The 13,235-nt window shown below is 48.6% G+C and overlaps 1 protein-coding gene across 1 annotated transcript in view; it reads right to left on the bottom strand.

Moving 5' to 3' along the window:
- The window catches only part of RXRG (retinoid X receptor gamma), a 48,004-nt gene that overhangs the window by 32,070 nt on the left and 2,699 nt on the right, over positions 1–13,235 (bottom strand). Inside the window, exon 2 of the mRNA XM_064664303.1 lies at positions 5,162–5,299. Coding sequence (XP_064520373.1) covers positions 5,162–5,258 — 97 coding nt within the window. The 5' untranslated portion in view covers positions 5,259–5,299. The remainder of the gene's footprint in view (positions 1–5,161; positions 5,300–13,235) is intronic.

A 13,235-nucleotide genomic window follows, 5' to 3' on the forward strand; every position in this document is an offset into this window, starting at 1 on the left:
ATCTCCCCCATCGTCTGTAACCATAGCTGGAGAAGAGCCTTGCTCGTGTTTGCTGAGCACCTTGCACAGCCACTCCCTTGGAGCAGGCACATTTCTGGCCCTTGTAACAAGTCAGCAATAAGAAAAGGTCATTTAGATCCATCACCATGTATGTGGCAGTGAATGGGGCCAGAGCTGCCAGAGAACAGCCAGGCAAGGGCCAGTCAGTGCTTGGCAGGGATGTCTGTGCAGATATCACTGTAGATTTTGGGGGCAGCCAGTCCTGGACCCACACAGTTATCAGTGATGGAAGCAGATGAACAGTTCAGGGCAGAGGCTGCTGGCACATACCTGATGGAGGAAAGACACTTGAGCACACTCTGCTCCTATCCTCTCTTGAAGCATCCATCATTTGCAAGATGGATGGACCTTTGGCCTGTCTGACTGCTTTTCACACGCACAAGATGCTCTCACCAGGCCCACACAGCTCCAACCTACCCCAAGTCCAAGTCCCAGCTACACACAGAGGGTAAATAAATAAACATCACAGGCCCAGATTCAAACCACAGCATCCCCCTTTCAGCCTGAAGAGGAGGGCAGTGAGGATGCAAGGACGCTTGATGCGAGATGAGATGTGACCACTCCCTGCCATCCCAGGCTCCAAAGGGCTCTTGTCTCCCTGGCCACCTGCCCCATCCCCTGCTGAGCAGGCACAGCCACCCCCAGGGCACCTGCAGCCCTGTGCGTGCAGCCAGCGAGGGACGGCTCCCCAGCCAGCACATCAGCCCTCCCCACGGGCTGACTCTCTGCACGAGATACCTGTCAGGGGCAGGGATCATCGCCTAGCACAGAAACAGGGCTGAGCTCTCCCCAGCTCCCCCCCACCATGGGTCAGCAGGGCTCAGACAGCTCCATGTGTGTGATGTGGAGGCAAGGCTGGCCAGCTCTGCTGAGTGGGATGGGCAGTTTTGCACCTCAAGTGCCCAAGGTGCTGGTGCAACTGGGGAGGAGCCCCTGCTGCCCAGGTGGTGGCCTGTCGGGGGACAGGTCTGCAAATGCACCCTCTTCTCCCTCAGCAGGACTCAGTGCCCTCTTTCACAACCCAGAGCATTTGGAGGGGAAGTATTCACCTGCTCCAGGGTCCCTCTTGACTTCTGTGGTCATATATCCCTAAGAAAACCCATCCTAGAGGATGTCTCAGGCCCAGCCTGATTGCAAGCTGCCATCCCCCAAACACAACCCCATTGCCTGGCCTGAAAACCTGCCCCAAGCGCCCTGGTGTCCCCTCCTCGCCTCGTGTATGCCTTTAACAGTTTGCTGGATTACCCATTGCAACTAAAATAACAAAGCTACAAAAGAAGAGGGCAAACAGACGTGATATTCTGCAGCAATTAGGGCTAAACAGGGGAACGGGGAGCAGGGAATGAATGGACAATGGGGAGGGCAGGGACATGGCAGCCCAGGCCCCGACAGGCTGGGCACGAACTGTCCTCAAGAGGCCGGGTCCAAGCCAGGGAGCAGCGAGCTGTACATAAGGAAACGCAGGGAGATGAAAAGGGTTATTTAAACAAGCACCGGGCAGTCCCCACAGGGCCTCCCCGTCCGCTTGGCTTCATCACAGAGTGTCCAGGGCAGAGCGGCTCCCGCTTTCCCCCCTCTCCGAATCCTTTCAGGTGGCGGGGGGACGCTGGCAAGCTGCGGTGGGGTCCGCTTAGAAAGGAAGGAATCCATTAATCTCTCTGGTAATTACTGCCACATATGGATTTGCACAATTACACTTCGTTAATTGGTTATTACGGGCAAGCCAGACTGATTGGGCAGAACGGCTGAGCTTTAACCCCTTCGCTGCCCCCAGGGCCAGCCAGACACCGAGGCAGCCTTCTTCCCAAAACACTGCTGTATCCTCCTGTAACCCTGCTGGATCCTATGCCAAGGACCAGCAAGCACAGCCCTCAGCACCCCATCCAGACATCTTTGCTCTCATGCCTTCCTTTCAGCTGGGTTCTCAAAGAGATGGACCCAAGTGGAGTGAGCCTCCACCTCAAAACAGCCAAACTCCCCAGGCAATTTCATCTGCTCTGAGTTTGCATCAGACACACCACCTACTCCCCAGGGTGCTGAGGGATGGCAAACTCAGAATTTGTTTGTTTTTAGAAGGAGACCAAGATTCCTTGTGCACTTCGACTTTGTGCCCTCAAGCCCAGCAGGGTTGCTGCCAACAGAAGAATCCACCCCCAAGTCTGTCTCAGTCTCTGAATGCAACTTCTTCAGCGGGATTTGCAGTGTAATGCTTTTCTTCCTCAAAACACTGAGAACAGAGGCTTTACTCTAGTAATAAACACATAAATAACCACAGTAATATAAGCTATACCAAAAAGTACAGATAAAACCCTTGTAAAACTCCAGACAGCATAGGACTTCTGCCAGTTGGGAGTGGAGGCTGCCTGGCCTCCCCACAATGCAGCTACCATGTCCACCACCTCTCACAGGTAGGTAACCATCCAAAACCTGGCCCCAAAATGTCTTGTTCAGGATCCAGCAATGTTTCTGGAAAAAAACTCAGAAGAAGCAGGCCAAGATGAGAGCAATTTCTGCCAGAACCATATCAAAGGCTTCCCATTAAAAGCTGTAACAAGAAAGAAGCAAATAAGAGCATTGCAGAAAACCCACAGGGCAGCAGGGCCCATCTGAGGAGAGAGCTTTTCTCAGCAGCCACCAACAGCAAGGACAGAGCAGGCATATTAGGACTTCAGAGCTACTGCACTGCTCCTTGGCCACAGGAGAGGCCACAGAGGAACCTCCTCTAGGCAGCTCATGTCTCTCCCTTTCCCAAGGGCAGCCCAACACCCCCCTCCAGTGAGGCAGTGCCTTCTGGGCAGTAGGACAGTGCTTAGTCCAAGCAAGGGACTTACAGGAGCAGCAGAGCCAGAGGGCACGCAAGGCACACGGTGAGGACTTTCAGCTCAGCTTCTGAATCACCCCAGCAAGCTACTGCAGCAGCAGCAGCAAGATCACAGCAAGAAAAATCTAACTCCAACCCACCCTCTCACTTCATCCTCCGGGTAAAAAAACCCTTAGGCCAGCCCATTTAGATTCTTCAGTTGAAGCAAATCAATAGGAGACTCAAAACATCTGCAACAAACACATACCCACCCTTTCCTCTACTGCTATCACTGCAACCATGCCTGCAGTGATATTATAATAACAATGATATTATAAAATCAGTGATATTATAATGCTACTCAACATTATACATATAACACAACAGTCTAGGTCTAGCCTAGGAGAAACCTCCTTCTCATCAGCTAATTAAAGGGCTTCTACTGTCCCCACTCTGCTGCAAGGAGTAGCCCAGTAATAAAACTGTTCTCCCTAGGAGGTCACTGGTGTTTCATGAAAGTTACAGTAGGATTTGTTCCTGTTGTCCAGTGACCTGTGATTTCCCAGCTCTCTGACTTCATACAGACATTTCTTTCTCCTGCAAAAGCCAGCTCTGAGCTCGCTGTCTGAAGGGGACCATCTGGTCCATTGTAAAGGCAGCATCTCCCAGCTCCCCATGAGTGTTCTCAGGTGTGCGTGAGCTGGTCTTCGAGGAAGGGAGAGGCAGGCCAGCCCTGCACTCATGAAAGGTTGCTGATCTGTCCCCTAAACCAACTGCCTCTGCAACGCTCAGAATGAATCTTCAGAGCTGTCAAAGGGAAGATCGGGCAGAACCCGCGACTGTGTTTAAAAAGGTCAGCTGGGCAAAGTCAGGATGGGAAGGATGTTCGCTTTATTGACAGATGCAGAGCAGAAGGGGCCAACCTGTGAGTACCTGCAAGCTGGTTTTGGCAGCACACGCTAGACTTCAACTCTGGGCTCTGGTGGCTGCAGCTGGTGACAAATCCTTTGTGGATCACTCCCAGATAACAGGGTCTGGGGACTAAGCCTGAAACTGAGATTGGGGCTGAGCATCAAGCAGGGATCTTGTGCAGTCTCCCTTTATGCTGAGGGGTGAGAGTAGGCTGGTGGGATGGATGCCTTCCTGGCTCTCGTGACAGTTTTTAAAGCTCAGAGACTAGAACATAATTTTCTCTCTGTCCTTTACTTACATGCACATCTGCCCAACACAGGTTAGTTTTGATTCCCAGAGTTCAGGATTGATGCAAAGGTTACTTTGCATCTGACCAGATCAATTCCAGCATTGTACAACTGGTTTACCTCATATACAGGAATCAGACAAATAGTGTACCTGCTGATGCTAAGTAAACTTAATATTGATATGGATATCTGACATATTTACTAGTAAAGCAGCAAGAGAAGTTGCTGGTTTAAATTTTATGTGACTTGGAAATATATAAAGGCAAGTAAATATTCTTTTTGGTCAGAATATTGTTACATGTATATTGCAAAGAGTTCATCTGCAGCAGAGTTAGCGAAACACATTGAGTCAGGTCAAAACCCAAACCAGGTTCAAAGGGATCTGAAATTAATTAGGCCATTAAGACTTTTTCCCAGTGGAATTCTCTCTCTCTGTGTACATACACACAAATATTTAATATATTTGACAAAATCAATATTTATCCAGGGAGAGCTTCATTTTTTAGAGAAGCATCACTTTGTTAAAAGTATTATCCTCATGGAAAATTCTTGACTAGCTTTACATGTAGCTTCCACCTCTTCTTTTTTAACCTGTATGAGCTGATCCCCAAAACTCCTTTAGCATAAGCCATCACAGCCCTCACCTGTAAATACCATATCCCCTTCCACACCTTGAACATTTTTCTTTCCCTCTATTGCAGGAGAAAAGCACAGACTCACAGGTCTGGAAGAGACACAGAGGAACACAAGCTCATCTCACCCATTTTCCTATCCCAAATCAGACCAGACATCTTTGGGGACAGAGCTGCCACCTCCTTCCCCAGCCCATCTGTCCCATCACACCTCCACCACTCCTGTTAAATTATATTTTCCCAATGTCTAAACTCCTTCAATGGAGAGTGCAGCTCAGTGCTACGAGGGTTTCTTCCCAAGACCTGCAGCCAAATTAAAGTCCCATAAAGGCTCTGTTCAGGTGGCTACAGGAGCAGCATGCCCAGGAGGCTGGGCAAACCCCACAGCTCTCAGTGGTGTCCTGCACAGCCTCCCAACCCAGAACTGAGCCCACATAGCTGATTTGCACAGGGTCAGGACAAGGACTTACAGAAGTGAGGGAAGGAGCCCATCTCCAGGGAATAAGGAACCTGTGTGCCCGGCTGCATTTCCAACCTGCGTCCCGTCTCTTCAGCAGACTCAACCATGAAGGGAGGTTTGGGATCAGCTCTCTCGGCTGCGCTGGGCCCTTGGAGAAAGAAAGGAGTGTTTACATATTACAGAGCAGCATCCTCACAGTCTGTCCTAAGTTACAAATTTACCTCCCAGACCTTGACCGGGCTGGGGTTTCCTGTGTTTGCTCCTGTCTCTTTGGAAAGCAGGAGATGTTGCAATGCCGGGGGGAGGGCTGGCTGCACAGGCTGCCTGGGGAAGGCCCTGCGGCGCAAAGGAGTCCGTCCGAAGTGGCTCTGCTGAGAAAGTGTCTCCTGGAAATGATTTCTTTTCTAATCCCAGCTCCTAAAGGAACAAAACCAAGCAAACAACTGCCATCCGGTCTGAGCATCAGCCTCAGTTCTGCTTTCCTGCTTCCCTCTGCCAGTTGTCTTTTTTTCTCTCTCATCTGCACCCACTCTATCTGGCAACAAGCTTTGCCAATGAGAGGGTGGCAGTGTTGGTCACAGCACCACTGGACTCCAGTGGAGACCAGGCATAACTGGCTTTTGCTTCACCGAAGCTGTCTGAGGATGGTGGGGGCAGGTGTGAAGGCAGCAATGTTTTGTACACATTCCTAGGCAGTGCCACTGGCTGCTTGCAGGTGACCTGGACAGACCCCTGTCTCCAGAAGGCTTTCAGAGGACCAGCCTGTGCTGTGACCGGTTTTTCTTGTGCTGAAGTTAAAGCCCCTGGCTTTGTTCCTGTGCTTGCTTTTCTCTGTTACATTCTCAAACCACGCATAGGCATCTGCCTGCATCCTCCCTCGTGTTTGGATTTTGCCAGTCTTGATGGAGAAGAGCTACAAGCAAACAACATTCCTCTCCCCCGTCTGCACTGATAATCTCAGGATCTCATCTCCTCTGCTCTCCCCTTCAGGCTGTGTCAACACTGCTGGGGTTGTGGAGGGCAGGACTGCTCTGCCTCCGCTGCCCCATCCTGTACACTGTGTGCTGCTCAGCCCAGAACAACCTCACACGGACTATTCCTCTGGGATGAGTCAGACCTAGCAGGAGGTTTCAACCATCTCCCTCTCCTAGATTTCTCCACATTTACAGCAACAAAACATTCAGGTCCCAAAGTGCAGAATGATCTCAAGACTTCGCCTTCCAGAGACTTTCAGGAATTGGAGCCTCTGCTCTGCTGAGATCAGCAGACAGAGCATTGCCAAAGCCAAGGTGGGACATGCAGCCCCCTCCTCATCAGTGCCAATTGCTGGGACATTTCCTGCAGGAGAAGCAGCCACAGGGAGTCCAGGCAGGCAGAGCTAGCAAGGCTGCCAAATTGCTGGTTTGATTTTGCTTGCACTTTTAGAAAATTCTTAATCTGAAACTGCAACAAATTCCTCAAATTCAAGTTCTCATGCAGCTGAAACCCTGCAGGGTAGTCTGGATTGAAGCCAGGAGGTGAGCAAAGAGAATCCTCTTTAGGAGACATAGAAATCCAGCGTGCTCTGTCTGCTGTCTCTTCTCTCCACAGGCATTGCCCCTGCTGTGGGTAAGATGGATCCAATCTCCTTTTTTTTCTTTTCTTTTATTTTTACCCAGGAAGGGCTGCCCAGCAGTCAGATCACTACTCAGGGACTCCAGACTCCCTGGAATCTGCCAGTGACCTTTCAGACACACTCAGGTTTGTCTTCCCAGTTCCCACAAACAGCAAGATCTCTGTGCCCTGAGCTGTGGTGCTTGGATCCCTCTTCCTATCCCTTTCCCTTTCTCAGACCTAACATATCTCAGCAGCTGCCAGAGCATGGAGCCACTCCAGAAATGAATCTCCAGTGTGACATGGCACAGCTTTAATTACACAACAGGAGCCAGAAGAAAGGCTGTGAAACACTGCTCTCTCAAAAACTTAAACCTCCACTTGAGGCACTTTGTGTGGCTGCGAGCAGAAGTAGCAGGACATGAGCTCTCCAAGCACATAAAAGAGCCGAATCAAATGCCCTGTTGATAGAGTCTAGCAAAATAAACTAATGATGGACAGCACTGCAGGTTTTCATATGTGAGGGAAGGATTTACAGTGATACCAAAGGAATTATTTCAGCCCCATGGTGACAATAGCCACCCGCTTCCTTATTATATTTTATTGATCTTGCCCTAAATACATGTGGCTGGAGGAAATGATGCATAAATTACTAACAAGTTAATTTCTTGCTCCGACACAGACTCACAACAGCCCTTTGAAGGGGAACCAGGAAAGACAATGTGTGAAAGGATAAAGGCGATGAGACAAGCTTGGATGTAATAATCCCATGTGAATGATTATTGCTGCAACTAATGTAATCTAATAATGAAGAATTTACGCCAGATGTCCCCCGGAATATGCCAGGCAGACTCAGGATTCAGCATTGGATCCATTTCTAAGGAAACCTTGTTAGGAGGGGAAAAAAATGCTGTTGTCTGTTCATCAAATGGGAGGCTGTAGACCTTTATAGTCAGAGTCTTAACAAAAGCCCGCCTTGCAAAGCTTCCTGGAAGAGTGTTCATCAGGCCTGACTGCCCATTTGTTTTCAGGAGAAGTTTAAGGTGCCCTGTAAAGCCTCTAACAGTCTAGGAGCAGCCCATTTCAGAAGCTGCCCCTTACTCCAAGCCAGAGCTGACACAAGGATCTCCCCTTTCTCTCCCTGGAGCACAGAGGGAGCTGCTGGGACATCAATCTCCAGGACAAGTGAATGAAGAGTGGAGAATTGCTTCTTTTTATTTATTTTGAACTTGCATCCCTTCCGCTCCCTTGAGTAAGTCCTTAAACCAGTGCTCCATCCCTGTCCTGGGGCTGCAGGATATGGGGACACCCCGTAGCAGTGAAAAGGAAAACAGAGAGCTCTGCACCAGAGGAGTATCATGGGTGTACCCAGGCTGCTGCAAAGTGAGATTGGCTTCACCTTGGTTCATGCCATTTAGAAGGCCATTTTGCAGCAGGCCTGGCAGAGTGCTGCTGACAATCCAGGTCTTCATGAAGACCTGAACTGGACCAAATTTGTTGCCCAAAACGCAGACCAGAGTTGGGATAATTTGTTATTTCAGATCCAGCCCCAACTGAATGCTCTTCTAGCCCAGGGCAGCGCTACCAACAGGCACTGATTTCCATGGTATGTTAGGCAATCAGCCAAAACAGAGACCCAACATCCACATTTCATTTGAAAACTACCACGAGCTAAGTGTAAAAACAGGCACAAACCACACTTTTTGCTTTCTCTCCTCACTTCTGTTTCTTATTCATCACCTCTTTGAAGGCATTTTGAACAGGATCTAAACACCTATTCTGGTTGCACTTTGGGGTTTGAACTGTTGTTCATAATTCCTCCTTAATTTAAGAAGCTCTATGGGAAGAAGGGGGAAGGGAAGCTTAAGCAGGATCCAGATCCACTAAAACACAAACCACTATGTTCAACTTGAAAGATTTGTTTAAGCCCCATTAACTTAATTGGGACTTAACATCTTGTTCATTCCTTGCTCTTGCAGAAGACCCAGAGATCTCCACAGTGAACATGTGTGACTCCAGCACTGAGTCATGGGGACTGTGTGATCGTGGTTGGATTCTGTCAAAATTGCAGCTGCCGTGCTTCTCCCAGGATCCTCCTTTCCCAGGTACTTGGAGAGTGTAGGCTGCTTGTCTGTTGAAATTTATTTCACCAAGGCTCTTTGATCTGAGCCTCTGTGCTGCTGGTCTGTTCTAGCAGGCACACAGCTGTTCTGAAGGACTTTCCAAACAATAATGCAAACATAGCTGCACTTAGGACTTGCAAACCCTGATTTTAGCCAGTTTGTATGTCAGACATCACTGTGCCTAGAAATGACTTGCAAACAGGACCAAAGATCAGGCCTAATTTTAGTAAGCCTTTGGGCTCTGCATCCCCTGACTGTGCTTGCTTTGATGAAACACGATCATAGGATGAAAGAAAGCAAAAACCCAGCTGGCACCTGCTGGGAGGGCAGGGAGAGAGAATCTGGCAGACAGGAGGTTCCTACAGAGATTGCCAACACTACTACATGTCTGTTTTGCTTTCTGGGCAGGATGGTGAATCCAAAGGTGATAAACATTTGGCTTGGCTGGCCAGACAAGATGTGCCCACATCAGACACTGCACACTCCCTCCTCTCTCACTGGCATCTCTGTGCCTCTCAAGGCAGCTCCTTCTGCTGTGCTTCACATCTCCAGCCCCTGAGCTTCAGAGAGATCGAGGCTCTGCTGGAGTGAAACACATCAGTGGGAATAACTGCTCCCTTGCAAAAAGAGCAGGCTGGCTGGGCTGCTCTGTACCAGACATCTGGACAACCGACTTCACATTTCACTTTGCAGCACAGCACAAGGATTGTTGTTAGAGGACATCTTTAAACCTCAGGAAACTTTGAGTTATCTGCAGTATTTTTAGGACAACAGCTTTATTTACAATTCAGTGCCATGAAAAGACAAATGTTTAACTAAACCGGGAGTGACTTTGTTCTCCAAATACTTCCAGTGAAGAAGAGTGACTCTGAAGTGAAAAAGGCTTGCTGTTGTCTGAGCATCAAAAGAGGTTAGTAAAGATTCTTGACTATCCTTTCTCTTGGTCTGAAGCCCTGAAGAAAGGACTACAGCCCAGTTGTGCTCTTTAACCAAGGAGCAGTTCGTGTTCTCTTTGCACCGGTTGGAACGCAATTCCTTTCTAAAAATATCCAGTGGTTTTCCTGTGCCATTGAACACACAGGTGAGCTGGCTCGATACTTTATCAGCCAACCACTGCAGTCTGAGTGACTCATTGCCCCTGGAGCAGCAATGAGCAGTAACCTCCTCTGACAGGACAGTCAGATAAGCCAAACCACTGGGCTGTAATAACCCTTTTTAGCTTTCCAAACCTATTCCTTGCCCCCACTCTCTCTCTCCAGAGAAGCCTACAGCACCTCTTTGGCGGGGTGAGCTGTACATCTGGGCAGAAAGACCTGCACTCTGGGCCCACCAGATGGATTTTATGAAGGTGGTCTGTCCTGCTGGGCCCCTTCTGGGAAGGAAGGAGCTGCTGATAGCATTACTGTGTCTGCTCTCTATCACAGGGCCTGGGGCTTGCCTGCACCGGAAACAACACTCTGGGATAACACACAGACCCTTGTGGAAGCTACAGCAATTAGGTTAATTAAGAGCTGGGGTGGGCCCATATGTTTTCTGATCTGTTGTTTTTTAGGTCCCCTATTGCACCTGTTCCCACAGCATCCCAGCACCCCTAGGGCTTAGATTTTCCCACTCCAGACATGAGAACAGAAGGACGTCTGTCCCAGATCAGAGCAAGGCCTGCTTGGCCTCATATCCAGCAGCAGATAGAGCAGTCAGAATGATAAGAATAGGACATGTCATTCCCCTGGTACAGGTCCTCTGTTCTCCTCAAGAAGGTCCCAAAGCTGTTCTCTAAAGAGTCCAGTATCATTTGGACACCATTCCTGGAGGTATTTACAAGATGTGTAGACGTGACACTTAGGGATATGGTTTAGTGGGACTTGACAGTGTTTGGTTTATGGTTGGACTCAATGACCACAAGGGTCTTTCCCAACCTAAAAGATGCTACAATTCTATGATTCGCTTTTAGACACGAGGTAGAGGCATGAATTGCACAGTGCATTTCTCTGAGGCAGAATCACTTTCTGGAGTTACACTTCAATGTTGACATGGAAGCTGAGTATCTGCTGTGTGCAGCCATCTCCATTTCTCCTGCTCATGCAGGAACACTAATAAAGTTCTTTTAAAGCCCATGGAATCTCCATCACCCATTACTATGACCAAAAGGCTGACTCGCAAGACTTTCTCCCACTTAGGAAACAAGGAGGGATGCTGTGAAGCATAATTCACCATTTAATGGGCTGAGAACCAAAATCTGCCCTGTGTGTGTACAAGGAAACAGGAAGAAAAAGTTACAAAAGCACTGACTGATCCATTGTGAGTGTGTGGGTGCACGTGTGTGTTATTAGCTTTGTCTGGCAGCACTTGAAACACGTTTGTCAGCACCTAAAGGAACCAATTCTGAATTTAATGCATCCAAACTGAATGAATTGCAGTCTGGAGAAAATGGGGATCTGTGTCTGACATCTTTTCAGCATGTATATGACTTTAGCGAGCTAGATGCTTGTTTATAAGTAATTAAAGTTACTTTACCAGAAACTTTTTATGTCCAGCATGTAATTAAGCAGACTTTAAACTCAGTTGTAGGAAAGGCATGGATTTTTTAACATTCTCAATGCTCTCCTCCTGGCGTGTCAGCTGGAGTTTTATAACAGAAGCAAAACCTTCTAGAGGCATGGCAAATTAAACAGGATGCTGAATATTCCTGAAGAAAGAGCTAATAGAGGGAAAGGGAAATGGAACAGATTGAACTGTACTGCCCTCAGCAGTAATATTCAGCTGTCCCAGTTCAAAAGAGCAGAGTGACAAATGCATTCAGGTGAATGGCTGGCCTGCCTTTAGTGCAAATAAACCAGCAGCCTGAGCAAACTCTGTGTGTCTGAGCAGTGCATGCAAAATTCACCATGGTTTTACCAATCACCCCCACAATGCAAACTGCCACTCTTCCCTCCAAGGTCCTGTGGCAAGGGTCTTTCACCCCTACCCCAATTGCTGTACCCACAAAAAAAGTCAGAGAGCAAAGCACAAGTGGCAAGTAAGAAGGGTCTTGCAAAACAGAGGAGGAGATGTTCTTCCCTGCAGGAAAGGAGGGAGAGCGGTGGGGAACACGGGCTGTCTATCTGCTCCCTCATGCAAGACTCCATGGCATTTCTGTCAAATGCTCCAGCCAAATCCCCTGCCTTTAGCTGCAGCAGGTTACTAACACAGGTGAGTTTTTCTCCACAAGTGCCTTTAACAGAATAAAAGAACCTCAGCCACACCTGGTTGTTTGCAGGGGTTGCATCGGTCAAATGTGATTTGCTGCGAAGTAGCAAAGATTTTCTTTCTCTGACAATGACCCAGCAGCTCCTAACTCATCTGCAGAGCTTTCTTCTGATGCCTTCAAGGGCCATTCAGATCAGACTCCAGTCTGGAAAGAGCCTGTGGCAAACAGCCTGCCATGCTTTCCACCCAGGGCCCAACTTGGGACCCTGTTACCAACGCGGGCAAGGGAGGAGGAGGAAATACAGTGAGGAACAGAGAGGACCCTTTCTCTCTATCTTAGCATAAGACTTTTCAGAACTATTCCTACTGTCTTTCTGCTCAAACTGTATCATTTCCCTGTGGGATGTCTTGGTTGTTCATGTGAGCTCAGCATTGCACCATGTGTTAAAAAATAATTTTTACATTTACATCCTGGAGCGTTTGCACTGACTCAGGATGAGGTAAAGTGGGGACATCACTGTTTCATAGTCTGTGGGCTGGGTTATACTTCCCTCTTGGTTTGGGCCAGGCTGAGCTTGATTTTCCAAGATCCCAAAGTGAATACATCCTGCCTGATTGCAGCCCTTCCTTTTCCAGAAATCATCTTATGGAATAAGCCCTGAACAAACTGTTTCCTATATCCCCTTTAACCCCTTTCCTTTCACCCAAGTGCTCTGTGACCCAAGGCCTGCTCCAGAAGGCACTAATTCAGTGCAATTCCCTCGTCCTACCCACTCAGAGACCATCAAAAGCCAAAAATGACAGCACTGGAGTGCCAGAAGCAAGCAAGTCACCTGCAATTTCACACCTGCCATCGCTGCTTTCATGGCAGCTGGCGAGGCGAGAAGCTGATGAAGGTCCCACTTGGCCCAGGCTGAAAGTCAAAGCAACTGTTGGGCTTTTCAGGGAATGTCCTTTCCTGAAGTAGGAAGGCAGGTAGAAAACCTGCTGGCAGCTGCCCGGGGGCATCTGCTGCCTGCCTGAGGAGGCATTTGTGCTTTTTGCACACTGTCCTGTTCTTGGCAGCAGGTTTCCTGAGCTGGAAAAAGCATTAGCCATCATCGGCTGCAGAAACACTTTCTGGACTGTGCATTTCTTTCTGTGGAGCCACAGCTGAACTGTGTTAGCCAAGTCTGCCCCCCT

This window comes from Pseudopipra pipra, chromosome 9 (assembly GCF_036250125.1).
Source record: "Pseudopipra pipra isolate bDixPip1 chromosome 9, bDixPip1.hap1, whole genome shotgun sequence".
Classification (NCBI taxonomy): Eukaryota; Metazoa; Chordata; class Aves; order Passeriformes; family Pipridae; genus Pseudopipra; species Pseudopipra pipra.